This window comes from Channa argus, chromosome 13 (assembly GCF_033026475.1).
Source record: "Channa argus isolate prfri chromosome 13, Channa argus male v1.0, whole genome shotgun sequence".
Taxonomy (NCBI): domain Eukaryota; kingdom Metazoa; phylum Chordata; class Actinopteri; order Anabantiformes; family Channidae; genus Channa; species Channa argus.
In genome coordinates this window covers 16,094,709-16,108,201 of record NC_090209.1, presented here as the reverse complement: position 1 = coordinate 16,108,201, position 13,493 = coordinate 16,094,709, and the positions used below count along the sequence as shown (strand labels likewise).

The 13,493-nt window shown below is 37.4% G+C and overlaps 1 protein-coding gene across 2 annotated transcripts in view; it reads left to right on the top strand.

The window, feature by feature from the left end:
- The window catches only part of pex14 (peroxisomal biogenesis factor 14), a 45,706-nt gene that overhangs the window by 10,450 nt on the left and 21,763 nt on the right, over positions 1-13,493 (top strand). For both annotated transcript variants that reach the window (XM_067528114.1, XM_067528113.1), the window contains exon 3: positions 7,796-7,880. In XM_067528114.1, coding sequence (XP_067384215.1) covers positions 7,796-7,880 — 85 coding nt within the window. The remainder of the gene's footprint in view (positions 1-7,795; positions 7,881-13,493) is intronic.

Below are 13,493 nucleotides of genomic sequence, written 5' to 3'. Positions count from 1 at the left end.
CACCACAGTGTGTATGCTTATCCTACTTTCAGGGTTAAAATCTTACTGGAATTTCAAGGCCTCTAGAAAAGGAGGTTTGGCCAACATTTTTCTTTGTCACTTAGTTTGATCATAAACAGACTCTATTTGCTCTCCACAACCAAACAGAGCCCTACTGCTTTCAGTTTCCACCATAATTTGATACTGATTTTACTCTAACTTATCCACCACTGTAGATGTGTGGCCCCTTGTCTTGCCAAGTGTGCCTAAATGTTTCTGACAGGTCTTGGTGAAAGACAGGCCGCAAGGGTAAACTGCCAGGCTTTCCTCCCACCTTTGACTTAATGGATATCACCCCTCTCCAGTAGATGGCGATGTTAATCTTCTTTGGCTCTATTGCTGCCTTGATGCGTCTCCCTTTAAACAATCGCTCTCCTTTCTGTTTCTCTGTGGCACTCGCTAAAGAAAGAAGGGTCTCGCCCTGTGTGGAGGGTCATGCCACCAATACCTGGCCCCTTTGAAGACCGTGAAATTGCTGATCCAAGACGCATGATTAGTGCATTCTGCCTATTGACTGGAGAAGAGTTGACACACGATAATAATGTCACTGGAATGTCACAATCTATCTGGTTGTCTTTGGGAGCATGCCCTCATCCGTTGGTACAGTGTACCCAAGAAGGAATAATTTGATCAATAAAAGAACACCTTTTTCTCTATTGTCAGTAGCTCTCTGGTCTAGTTTTTGTAGTCAATTTGGCAGCCTGGCAGACTGAACACAAACAGATGCCAACTCGCTACATCTTCACCCCAGCTCCATGCTTTATTTGCCTATCATAGTGGTTCACTTGAAGTTGCTGTATTGAGTGTGTATTGCAGGTTGTTTATGTGTCTGTGGGTGTGTGCTGTGTCAGAGAATGGAGGAGTCTGAAACGACAGAGGAGGATAAGCTTGTCACTGTAAGTTGCTTGTGATAAAGGCAGCTCCTCTCCTGACACCACAACACAACTTCTGTGGTGTGTCGCTCGGACACAAGCTTCAAGTTGTTTGCTTGCTGGTGCTGCTTGCATTTTGCCTCAGTCAACTAATTTAATGTGAAAGGCCGGGAGGCCTTGATAATATGGACAATACATATAGCAGTTGCAGTTTTAGGAAAGCCTTTGTGTTTCTTCTTTTGACTGTGACATTTTTTTTTTTTTAAATCGAAATGTTTGTCACAGTTTTATTGACCGTACTGTTGTTGTTGTTACTGTGATCTTGTAAGAAAAAATGTATTAAAGTCAAATTTATGTTTGTGTAAAAATTAGGCCTATATTAGCAACCAATTATAAATGACAATGACTTTTCCTAATTTATTTGAAGAATTTAGTTTTAATGTGTCTAAACCACTTTATTGCCATGTCACTCATTTAAAATGTTCTTTTTTCTTTTTCATTTTTCTATTTTTAAATGTTACATAGTTGTATATAGTAACTACATAAGACAGAATAACCTAATGTATTTTTTAATGTTTATTTAATTAACAATGATCAGTGATCATTTTTGATGGCCAGATGTGTTTTTTTTATTATTACTTATTGTTTTAAATATTTGTTATCTCGTTTTTAAGCAGAACTTCTCATACAACACATATTGAAACCAAATAGATTTTTCTAGTAAATTTAACTGATCTACAGCTGCATTGTAATCACTCCTGTGTTTGGTTTTGCGCGTATCATACTAAAAAGCATATGCAACTGCTTGTCACAGAGTCTCACCATTGACTGTAAAAAGAAAAAGAAAAGCTTCGAATTACAGGAAAGAGGCACTGCATTAAAGAACAAAGGAGATCGATGGCAGTACATTACATTTTATGCGAATGAAAAAAAATCAACTAATTAAAATTGATTACTCCTGCTTTGTAAATGTGTTTCTGAATTAAATTATTGTATGAAAACATTTTGACCAATCGAGGAGCTGAGGAAGTATCCATTACTGGATTGCAGCAGAGAAGGGCCTGGAATGTTTTGTGGTGGCTAAGTAGTTTGTTGTGCTCTACTGTGACTCCTCTCTTGCACCCCCTCTGCTAAAGTGCCATGGGTTAATCTGTGATGACCCTCATCTCTCAGAGCAGCCCCAGATTCATTGTTTAGGCCTTTTACCTGAATTAAAAAAAATTGTGGGTTATATAAATATTTTGTTCTAAACTGGGTGAAAGTGGGGTGTCACTGATAAATACCCTACTATTTAGTCAGCGGGGCTCCTAGGGCTCTCAGGGGTCCACTGGGGGGATGTCCTTATCTAAACACTCATCTGTGTTGCTAGTACTGCAAGGGCAACCCCAGACAGCACAACTGACAGTCACACATTAAGAAATGTCAGACTCAGCTTCATAGGATATCTCTCAAGCTAGTTTTGCATTGACTGCATGCCGCATGTTTCTCTTCAGCTTTTGATATCCTGAGAATAAAAAATGGACCTTGATTTGTTGCTCCTTAATCTTATTTTGAGCATGAACTTTTGTTTTTGCATAGTACGCTAAATTTTAGTTTATTTTTTAATTTATTAAAAGTTTATTTTTTTATATCAAATGTATCCAGATCCAGAAAGAAGAGTGTTTTTGTTTTGAACAACTACAGTCTGTAAAAACCCAATTCTTGGAACACTATTTTATCCTAACCTAAAGGAAATGAAGCAGTCACAAAGAGTTGCTCTCTGTAGTTCCAGAAAAGAAATGATGAAGGGAAAAAAATTTTACTTTTCTTTTCTAGACTTGGCATAACTGAAAAGTCCGTATTATCTGTATTTCTCTGTACTCTGCAGCGTTTTTACAGTTTGAAATTGTTCTTGCTGGATCAGAATTGTTTTAGCCCCCAGTATTTCTTACCACTAAACATACTCAACTTTTCCATGTTTGTGATGACAGAGCTCTGATAGGGAAATGCTGCTCGATGGAAAGTTTAGCCTGTGCATGCAGTGGTCTTGAAAAAAGGGTGATTTCCGTCCACCAACCCCCCCCTTTACAAAAAAATTGCATAATGCACTTTGATGTCATGATTGTAGCCTTGCCCATGGGTCTAACACTGACACTGATACAGCTCTGTATGTTATTTTTAACTCTGTTGCAGAGCAAATGTCAATGAAGTTTTCCATGACCCTTTTTCATCTATTGAAATGTCGACTCTGACCTTTAATTTTCAAAACTTACTATTATTTGATAAAGATTGACCACCTTCAGACACCATAAGGCAAAGAAAACCCACCCACTGTATTTAGCTTTTGTCATCACTATTCTTTTATAACAGATGCCAAAGCAGGTTTAAACTAGCTTACAATTTAAGAGAAAAAAGCCCACATCTTTCAAGGTGCTCTTCTATCAGATTTTATCTCATGCTTTTAGTAATTTTTATTTTTATAATTTGTCACATTGGACTTTCTCTGAAAAGCACCATCTGAAAGTGAGAAGCTAAGAAACAAAAGGTTATTTTTGTACAGTCATTGTTCAACTTTAGCAGGGCTCTTGTAGTAGCCTGCAGTGCCAGAATGAGTGTGGATGTGGAGGTTAGCTAAATGGTCGGGGTCTACACCTCACTTCCTGATGTCTCTCAGGGTCAATAATTCCCTATAGCTGCTCCCATGAGGCCTTGCTTCCTCGGCTAAAGGTCACATTAAGGCGGGAAAGATGTCACAATTAGAAGGGCATTTGAAGCTGCTCTTTTAAAACGATTAAAAAGTACTGATTGCCACATCAAGCAGTCAGGCAACTAAAGGAAATATAATAATTGTATTAAAACTTCATTCCTTTCTGGCAGGGCTCTGGTATCAGAAAGGTATTGGGTTAAGTCATTTAAGAAAGCTGCCCCGATGGCAAATCATCCATGAAAGCACCAAATTAATATAGAGCTTCATTTTTCGCTGTCTCTCACTTTCTCTCGCTTTTGGTCCTTCACACGTGTGTTTGGGGGGGAAATTTGAGACTAGCCTAACACAATTTTTGCTCATGTCTATCAGTGTATTATTATATCAGGGGCACTTCTCCACAAATGTACAGGCCAGGGCAATTTGGAATGAATTGATTCACACTGAGACTGAATCCTATACTTGCTAATGATTTCCTTTTAGCCCCTCCTTTTCACCCCCAACTTTTGTGTGTGTTTGTGTATGTATATATATGTGTATGTATATATATATATATATGTGTGTGTGTGTGTGTGTGTGTGTGTGTGTGTGTGTGTGTGTGTGTATACATACATATATACACACACACACACACACACACACACACACACACACACACACACACACACACACACACACACACATATGTATATATGTGTGTGTGTGTGTATATAGAGAGAGAGAGTCGCTGAGTACGTAGCAATTACATTTTTACTTAAAATAAGTAAGAGTAGCACTACTTCTACATTACTTGCAAATTAGTTTAGACACATCCTGGATAGGCAAACTGTGGTGTATCTTATATTTACATTTAGCATACGTTTTTATCCAAAGAGACTTAAAAGTAAGGCACAAGGCAGCAAAAATCTAAGTCAAGGAGTAAACATCAAAGCAAAGTCCTATCAGAAAAGTGTTTACATTTCATGAGATGCAAGTGCAAGAAAGAGCAGAGGGGTTTTTTTGTTGTTGTTGGTCTATCAGGGGGAGTGGTTAGTACTCCCCACACAGCAAGAAGGTCATGGGTTTGATCCCTGGACCAGACGAGGCCTTTCTGTGTGGAGTTTGCATGTTCTCTCCGCGTTTGCGTAGGTTTCCTCTGGGTGCTCCGGATTTCGTACGCCTGTGTATATATAATGACAAATAAAGCACTTTATCTTTACTTTACCTTATCTTAATCAAAATATGTCTGTTGATACAAAATAGGCTCAGCCAGCCAGCAGCAAACCCTAAAGTCTATTACTGCTGCCAACATTGTATGTTTATAGCACTTTCATTTCAGAGTGACTGTTAGATAACTGGTGGTTTGGTTTGGCCTGAATATAACACTGAAAACAAGAGTCTTGAATCACATCTAGTGAGGCATCTTTTTCATCCGTTGTGGTTCAAATGTTGTTTTGTAGTTTATCTCAAACACTGAAACCAGCGAAATGAATCAAATCTAAGACATACCAGCCATTTCTGTTTTGATTGTCAAATGTCTGAATTTCCCAACTGCTCATATCGCAAAACTTTTAATATATATACAGTGTGCAAAATATCCACAAGTCTTACTGTATATACTCGCTATATGTATAGTTGAGTGCTGTTGCTAGTTAGAGCGAAAATATACAACTGGTTACACGGATTTCCTCACACATCCAACCATGTGGTTATATATAATTGGATTTCATACTCATTTCTCACAAGTCAAAGTATCACAATTGTAATTTTCAGACAAGTGCAGTGCAAAGTCTTGTCCAATTCAAACTCAATAACACTGCTGTAATCTTGTCTGTTCATCAACTTCACTCTCTTTAAGTGTGTTGGTTAATGTTATCTCTCACTATGATTGAGTTTTCACCTCTTTTTCGGCTTTACCTGACACTTTATTGGTTATCTGGTTTGCAAAGATTATTGCTTGTAACAAGGAGCACTATGGTGCATTAGCAGTCAAAGATTTACAAGAAGCTTTACAAAAGAGCGTAATTGTGTTCTAAACCAAAAATGATTTACCACTTTTTCAAAGGAAGAAAATTCACGTGTTTATTTTAGTTATCCTGCCAACCCAAAAGTGCCTTGTAGTGTTATCCATCTTACCCCTTTAAAAGCTAGTATGTGCTACCCAACACTATAACTGGGTTGATCCATAAGTCAATAATAAGACAAGACTGAAATCTGTGCAATGTGGTTATAATTGATTGAGATGTCTGGGTGGAACTTGTGCAAAGCATCTATGTCATCTGCTAAGAAGTGCACTTTTCCTCTCCCCGAAGATCTACCACTACAGTTTTAACCAAATGGACATTTGCTTCATTAGTTTGCCGCTGAGCAAGCTGCGGTCCTTACCAAGATGTCATACTTAGGCCTATTAACATTGACACAATTTCTTGTCAATATTCTGCTGTTGAAGTTTTAAGGGAATGTAAACAAGCTATGCTCATTCAGCATATTCCTTGTCTGTTAGGTCATTGCTGCTATCAGGGTCGACATAATTCTGCTATGTACCGTTATAAGTATTGGAATATTCAATAGTACTGTGTGTTTCACTGTGTCTATAGTTTCTGGCTTTACCACAAGTAGTCTATTTGACACATGTACTTGAACGTTGAGAACTTTGCCAGAGTATGATGATTTTTGTCTTGTTATCTAAGGAATATTTTGCATGTGTTTTGACTGCATCTTTTGGCCCAGAACATCAATTGGGGGTTCAACATGCAAATGGTTTAATATGCTTGTCACAACGAAGGTTCTGGGTGACTGACTTTAATAAGCCCTCAGCATATAGAGATCCAGGAATTTCCATACCCCTTGTGTAACCTTTATGTACATCAAGGTCACAGTAGTTTTACAGTGAAATGGTAAATATATTGTGATAGGATCACTTGATATAAATCTGTTACATTTTGATAAAATTCATACTTCTAATTTCCCTCTTGCGTATTGCAGCTGCCTTACAAGAAAGTACACATTTGTAGAAAGTCTGTAGATGCTGCATACTCCATTCATTTCTGTACCTAACTATAAAATCATTGCTTTTGAGTGTATTCAAAGGCTACTAATGAAAGGTTAAGCCCATTTTCAAAAGTTCCTTAAAGATACTTCTACCATGATTCTCTACTGTACTCTGTGTCTGTCTGTCTGTCTGTCACAGAAATCGTTCTCTCTACAGAGCTTCCCTGCCACACCTACAAGTTTAAACTGCAATTCTTTTGAATTGAAACAGGTTCATAGTATATGCAATGCATTACCCAAAACGAATTACCACTGGCAGGACGCTCAATCACTTTGTATCTTTCAACACTAAGAGAAAAGAAGAGTAATCAAAACCTTTCAACCTATTAGAGGGATGACTTTTACAATTGAATCACGGGGACCACAGGTGCGATAATAAGTCATCTAAACCTCCCTCCCAGTGTGTTTCCCCTTTCTTTGTGTTCTTACATATTTATCTATTTTAGGAGGCGCCACTTCATGGCGCCCACTTCAAATTTATGTTTTAATGCCATTTGAGGAAGTTTTTTTTCTTCATCCAATTCTTGGAAATGCATACTGGGGTGGAAAATTAAGGTGCATCTCGAAGGAAAACATAATAGAATCGATGAACGCAGTGCACTTAAAACTACTGATGTTCTGATGCTATTTAACGTTCTAGTGCATTAACGTTTCAAGTCATTACAACATTCAGGCTGGGTGATTTGATCATGGCAGGTTTTTAACTGGAAGAATTACAGAAGTTTTCATCCTAGGATTCTCAAGTTATTAGATACAAATGATCACCTCTGCATTAAGTATAGATTTTCTTCCACTGCGCACTTAAGAATGGAAGTTTGTCTTTAAGAGGGTAATAGCAAATTAAGCTCCATACTCCATTTGTCCAGCACTCTTGATGGGCTAATTTTATAACTGCTGATTTGGTCAATCCCCACATTTAGCTGGAAAGTGGTCAGGTGGTCTTTCTCCTCACTGCTGGGTGTGGGGGGCTTAGAAACAACTATCCAATGGAATCCATTTCGGTGTGTTTTGGGTTTTTTTTGGGCGGAGGGGGCTAGATTCATAACGAACCTTTTTCTTAAAGAAGGTGTAGACTGTTCTTTGTACAGCTAAAAGCTTTCCTGTGGCCCTTATCTTCTGCCTTTCACATTATCAAATTGTAAGGAATTTAATCAAGTTTTTCTTTTCACAGATTGCCACTGCTGTAAAATTTCTACAGAATCCCAAAGTACGACAGAGTCCCTTGGCCACCAGAAAAGCCTTTTTGAAAAAGAAAGGTGAGGGACATTTAATTTGCTTTTAATTTATGTTAATGCAGAGCTGAGAGCCTTGGAAAATACAATTTACATTTGTCAGAAAATGGTATTAACTTTATAACCTAAATTTGTTATGTATTTATTTATAAATGTGGTTGACCAGTGATGTGCACACTGTACTTTTTTTTTTTTTTTTTTAAGATTGGTTTGTAAAGTTCAAAGGTTGTGGCTTTAGCTCTTTGCCCTGGGGGGGACTAACATGGGTCGATTAGGCTTCAGAGTGCATGATTCAAGCCCTGTGAATAAATGACACACCAGTTTGGATGCTCCTTTGGGTTCAGGAAAATTAATATTGACAAACACCCTCTGCATTTTCAATGGAATTATCAATATTGCCTTTCAGCATTTTAACCCTTTTACTTAATTTAACTGTTATAGTAAATTTGAGGCATGACACAGAGCTATCCTAAGCAGGGATGCTGGAAATGTTTGCTGGCTCTTCAGTTTTTTTGCAATTCATTGAGATTATTTCTGACACATGGTGGATTATAGTTTGTGCAATAAAACTTGCAAAAACCTTTATTACTCTGAACTAATTTAAGTTGGTTCAATATAATGCGGAAGGAGAAATGTACAGTGTTAAGCCACATATTTTAAAGCAAACCTATGCTTGAGCACAAATACTCTGTAGAGATTGTGGGTGTGTGCGTTCGTGCATGCGTGCGTGCGTGCGCAGCTTTACCTCCAATAAATTCTTTGTGGTATTTTTATTTCAGTCCTTCACAAAACATTTCAGTACTTATGGGACTGTACCTCTGCAGTGCTCAGGGATTTCTGCTCCAGCTCTATAGTAGTCAAACTGTGAAAAATGAGCCTAAAAGCTCCATGACTGGGGAAGGTAACCTGAAACCAAATCCATGGTTGCCGGCTGCTACTATGCACATCACATGGCACTAATGACTCTTGATATCTCTTGAAAATTCCTTGTCTTTCTGTCTTATTATTGACATCTAAAGCATGCTCCTAATCTAACCGTTGGTTATCTCAGATGTTATAAGGTCTCATTAGTACTAAATGATGTCATGGTATACCTCATTTCTTCTTTCTTTCTGCTTTGGTGTAAACTCAGCGGAGCTTCGCTATCCAAAATGGCTTGCTCTTACTGCACTTTAAGTCCATGAAATATGTATGATGCTTTAATGCAGATTTATTTTGGAAAGTCAGTTCCACTGTTGATCTAAACAAGAACCCTTTATTTGCATAAAGACATTGATCTCAGGGAGGGAGAGGGTAAAGATGAGAGAAAACAGAGCAATGAAATACTAAGCACAAAGTATATTTGAGTAGCACTCTGACGTATTTATTAGATAACTGTTGATTTGTATGGTCTAGTCATGCAGAAGTGCACATGAAAATCTTGTACGTTCATTCTTTAGCTGCCCTAAATTGTTTACAGAAAGCACTTTACTAAAACCTCTTGCTTCCTTAAAGTTATTGTTTTGTGTTCTTTCGATTTCAGTTCAACACAACAATTTCAAACTTAGAGCAGTGTTTGATAGTGTTTGACAGGAAATTGTGCCAAGACGAGGTTATTTTAAAGTCCACCGTTTAACACTGCATAATAATTATATTAATATGAATGCTTTTTAGACTAAACAGCTAATTGAAGTTGAAAGGTAAGAATAAAAATTGTTAGTCAAATTGATATTAATATACAGTATTTCTTGTGTAAATGAGCTTTTCCACTGTCGTGGTTAGTTTAATAACAAAATGCTTGACCTCTTTATTTATGGCATTGCAACACATCTAGTTATTAGTTGAAATTCCCTGGCACATAAGAGTTTTATACTGCCAAGAATTTTTGTTATCATTTGTTGGTTTTATTTAATCCAATTAGTAAGAAGATCAAGAAACAAAACAAAAATTAACAATTAATTTTTAAGCATATCTGAGCACAGAATAAGAATGGTCAAATCAAATTTGCATGTTCCTTTGTTACTTTTAAAACACTGCCCTTTATAAAAATAAATGACTGACAAATCTGTGACTTTTCACTGATCATTTTCTTGCTGACGTTTAGGTGTGATTTCCTCCCAGGCCTTCTGCAGCACTTCCCAAAGGTCTGCTGTTCTGGTCAGGGTTAACTAAACTCTTCACTCCAGCTTCTCCCACAGCAGCTTGATGGGGTCCAGATCTGGTAATTGAGCAGGCCAAGCTATCACAAAGAGTATTCCAGTAGCTACTTTCTTCTCAAGATAATTATTACACAACTGGGAAGAATGCTTGGGATCATTGTCTTGCTTAGAAATGGAATTGCCCTGAATCAGTCATTGCCCAGAGGAAATGGCATGCCTCTTCATTATGGAGTTGTATCCATGCTAATTGAGGGTGCCTTGCACAAGATGCAGATCACCCAGTCTCATTGCCCAAACATTCCAGGATTATCACGTCAACACTTCTATGCATCACTGATGTTGTTAGGCAGGCATCTGTCCACTATTCATGACCTGAACTTCTGACATGTTTTTCACTTGCATCCAAACATTTCAAACATTCACTCATTACTGTAAGAATTATAAGACTTTTTTTCAGTCATCTAGTCCAGTGTTTGTGCATATTAAAATTCACTGCAACCTTTTATTCCAGTTTGCAAACCTTAGTGGCTTTTTTTCTTGGCAACTATAAATGGCCGCATATATAGCGCTTTACAGTGTTGCTTCTCATTCACCCATACACACACACACACTGATGGGCATGCAATGCCCTCACCTGACAAGTTGCTCCAAGGGGGCAACTTGAGGCACACGGTAATGTAGAGGGAGGGACCGGGAATGTGGTCCATGGACGACTGCCTTATGAACTCAGCTACAGGTGACCTTGAGGACGTTATTGATGCCAGCTAACTTGAGTCTCCTATGCACAGTGCCTGTGCACACTGGTTTCTCTCTTCTTTATTTCAATAATCTCTTTTTTATTTTCATTTGTGCACTTGGGCTTTCCACTGTGTCTTCTGTCCTGATTGGATCAATTTGCAGCATGTCTCTGGAAATTATTGTGAACAACTTTTCAAGAAATCTGTAATATTTTGGCTACATCTTATCGAGAGAAATCTTTGTTTTCAAGACAAGTATAGATTTACTAAAGCTTTTTTTTATTTGGCTATTTTTTGTTCAAATTTACAGAGAGAATGTAATTCTCCCTATGGAAAAATAACCAACTGTGAACTCATGCTATTGTTCTACTGGACATTAACTTATTTTAAGATGTTTTAATACTTAGGAGGTGCACTCACTGACCACTTTAGTAGGTACACCTTTACAATCTAATGCAATGCAATACAGCAGCTATGCTATAAATTCTACTGATACAAATGATGATTTCTTAGCTTTTGAGTTGAAAGTATCAGAAAAGTGATAATTTGAAGTGGGTAGTGGAGTTGTACTGGAGTGCATTCGATTAAGAGGTGCCTCTAAAGTTTTGGCCACCCTATTTAAAATGAATGAGGGAGCCAAAACTTTACAACCGCCTCTTCTTATAATGCAGTCCAGTACGACTCTACTTACCATTATGACCTCAATAATAAACAGAGAGTAGCATTATCAAATTTCTGACAGTTTCAACTTTGTAAATGTAAAACTCATGGCAGAGCAACGGTATTGGATTGCATCAGATTGCACAGGTGTACCTAATAAAGTGGCCAGTAAGTACATGATTATTTAGAGCATCTGCACTTAAATTTCTTGGAAAACACATAACTAGGTGTGTGTGTGTGCATAAAAACTAAAATTAGGAAGTGATCATGATGTTTGTATGCTTACTTTTCTCTTTTACTTGAGCATAGTAGACTTCTGCGCATAAGAATTGGCCAGTACTCAGTTCCCATCTTTCTGTGCCATATCTGGCTTGCATTGTCTCTCAACCTTTTGACCTAGAAACTCAATCATCATCCTCCTCCCACAGTCGCTACAGCAGATGTGTCAGTCTTAATTTCTAATACAGTTTAATGTCATATTTATGTAAATACTTCTGGATTTTACTCTATATTAACAGCCAGAAATGTCAAAGCACACATAAAATGAAACAATACTATCTCCTGTTAGAGTGGAATTTAAATTGGATTCCTCTTGCTGCCAGTACTTATGCTGGACAGCTGATGAAGGGGAAAATAGGGCCCACTTTGATTGCATGTTGCAGAATCTTTACACAATAATCTCACTTATGCATATTATTTCCCTGCACATTTGTGCCCTAATCTGCACTGAAGGATGCCTCTCTGGTTACATCTTCTTTTTTCCAAATAGATCCTAATAGTGTGGTTTATTTCAATATTAATTTAAAAATACAATTTTCTGTTTTCCTTCAACTGTCAATTTCAGGGTATGAATTGGCAATTATGCAGTCCAATATTTGTAGCTGCTCTTCTTGAGTCCTTGTTGAATAAACTGTCTGAAATATTGAAACTTTGTCACTTAGATGTAATATAAATCAAGATTTAAAGAGAGATGTGGTGGTTTTTTTTGGTTTTTTTTTTTTTTTGGTTTTTTTTGCAGAGGAGTGGGGAAACGCATTGCATTTAAACTGTCTTGCAGCCATCTTGAACCAATTTTGCTTTACCCCATTCCTTGCCAAGATCAAGTAAATTTTATTGTGTTTGAAATATAATGTGCTACAGTCTCGTCTGGTGAATTGTGCCATCTACGTCCTCTACAATTAACCCATGTAACAACTTAACAGCATTGGGCCCCATGTTGGCACCACCATTTAGCCCAGACAATTAGCAGTTACACACATAATTGCCAAAAAAAATCTAATTCTCCGAACAAAGTCAATAACATTTTCCAGCTTTCTGTATGTCACTTTAACCGTGGCCCTTGAGCTGACATCAGTGAGACGCACCCAGATTAACAAGCAGAGTGCAGTTTGGAAAAGTAAAGCACAGAGAAAATGCTTATATTATACAACAAAAGTGAGTGCAACCCTGGTCAGTATTTCTAAAATGTAATATAATAACATTTCAGCCCATTTAATGCAGTTTTATTTGTTTCTAGCCAACACATTTAGGAAAATAAAGCCAATTAATTGGAAAACAAAAATGTTGGAGTAATTAAACTATAATGAAAGCTCTGTACTTACAATAAGACCCAAGTGTAACAAATGCCAATAGACCCTTCATTATTAACATTTCACTCTTTTGTTTTTATTTTACTTTTTTCTTTGTTATATGTTTTTTAAGATTTGTCCAATCTCCCTGGCTGTGGATGACACCAGGCATATAAAAAAACCGATGATGATGAAAACAGATGATTCTTTTCAGCTGCTCTTTGCTGGAAGGGTTTTGTTGCTCTGCTTTCCACTCAGATGGTGTTCTATTCACTTTGTTCAGTACAGCTGCTTAAAAATGGCAGTCAGGTGAGATACATAAGTTATGTATAGTAGTCATAGTTCTTTAAGTGTGTCTGAGAGACTTTTGCATTTGTGACATTATCATGTTGGGAATTTCCTGGTCTGATTCTAACAAACATATTTTGGTTCTGTCTGACCAATTACTGTGCTGCTAATATTCATAAGCCTTATTTTTTTTGTTCTTTGCCATGTTACATTAGAACCCAGGCCAGAATGAGAAATCTAACCAGT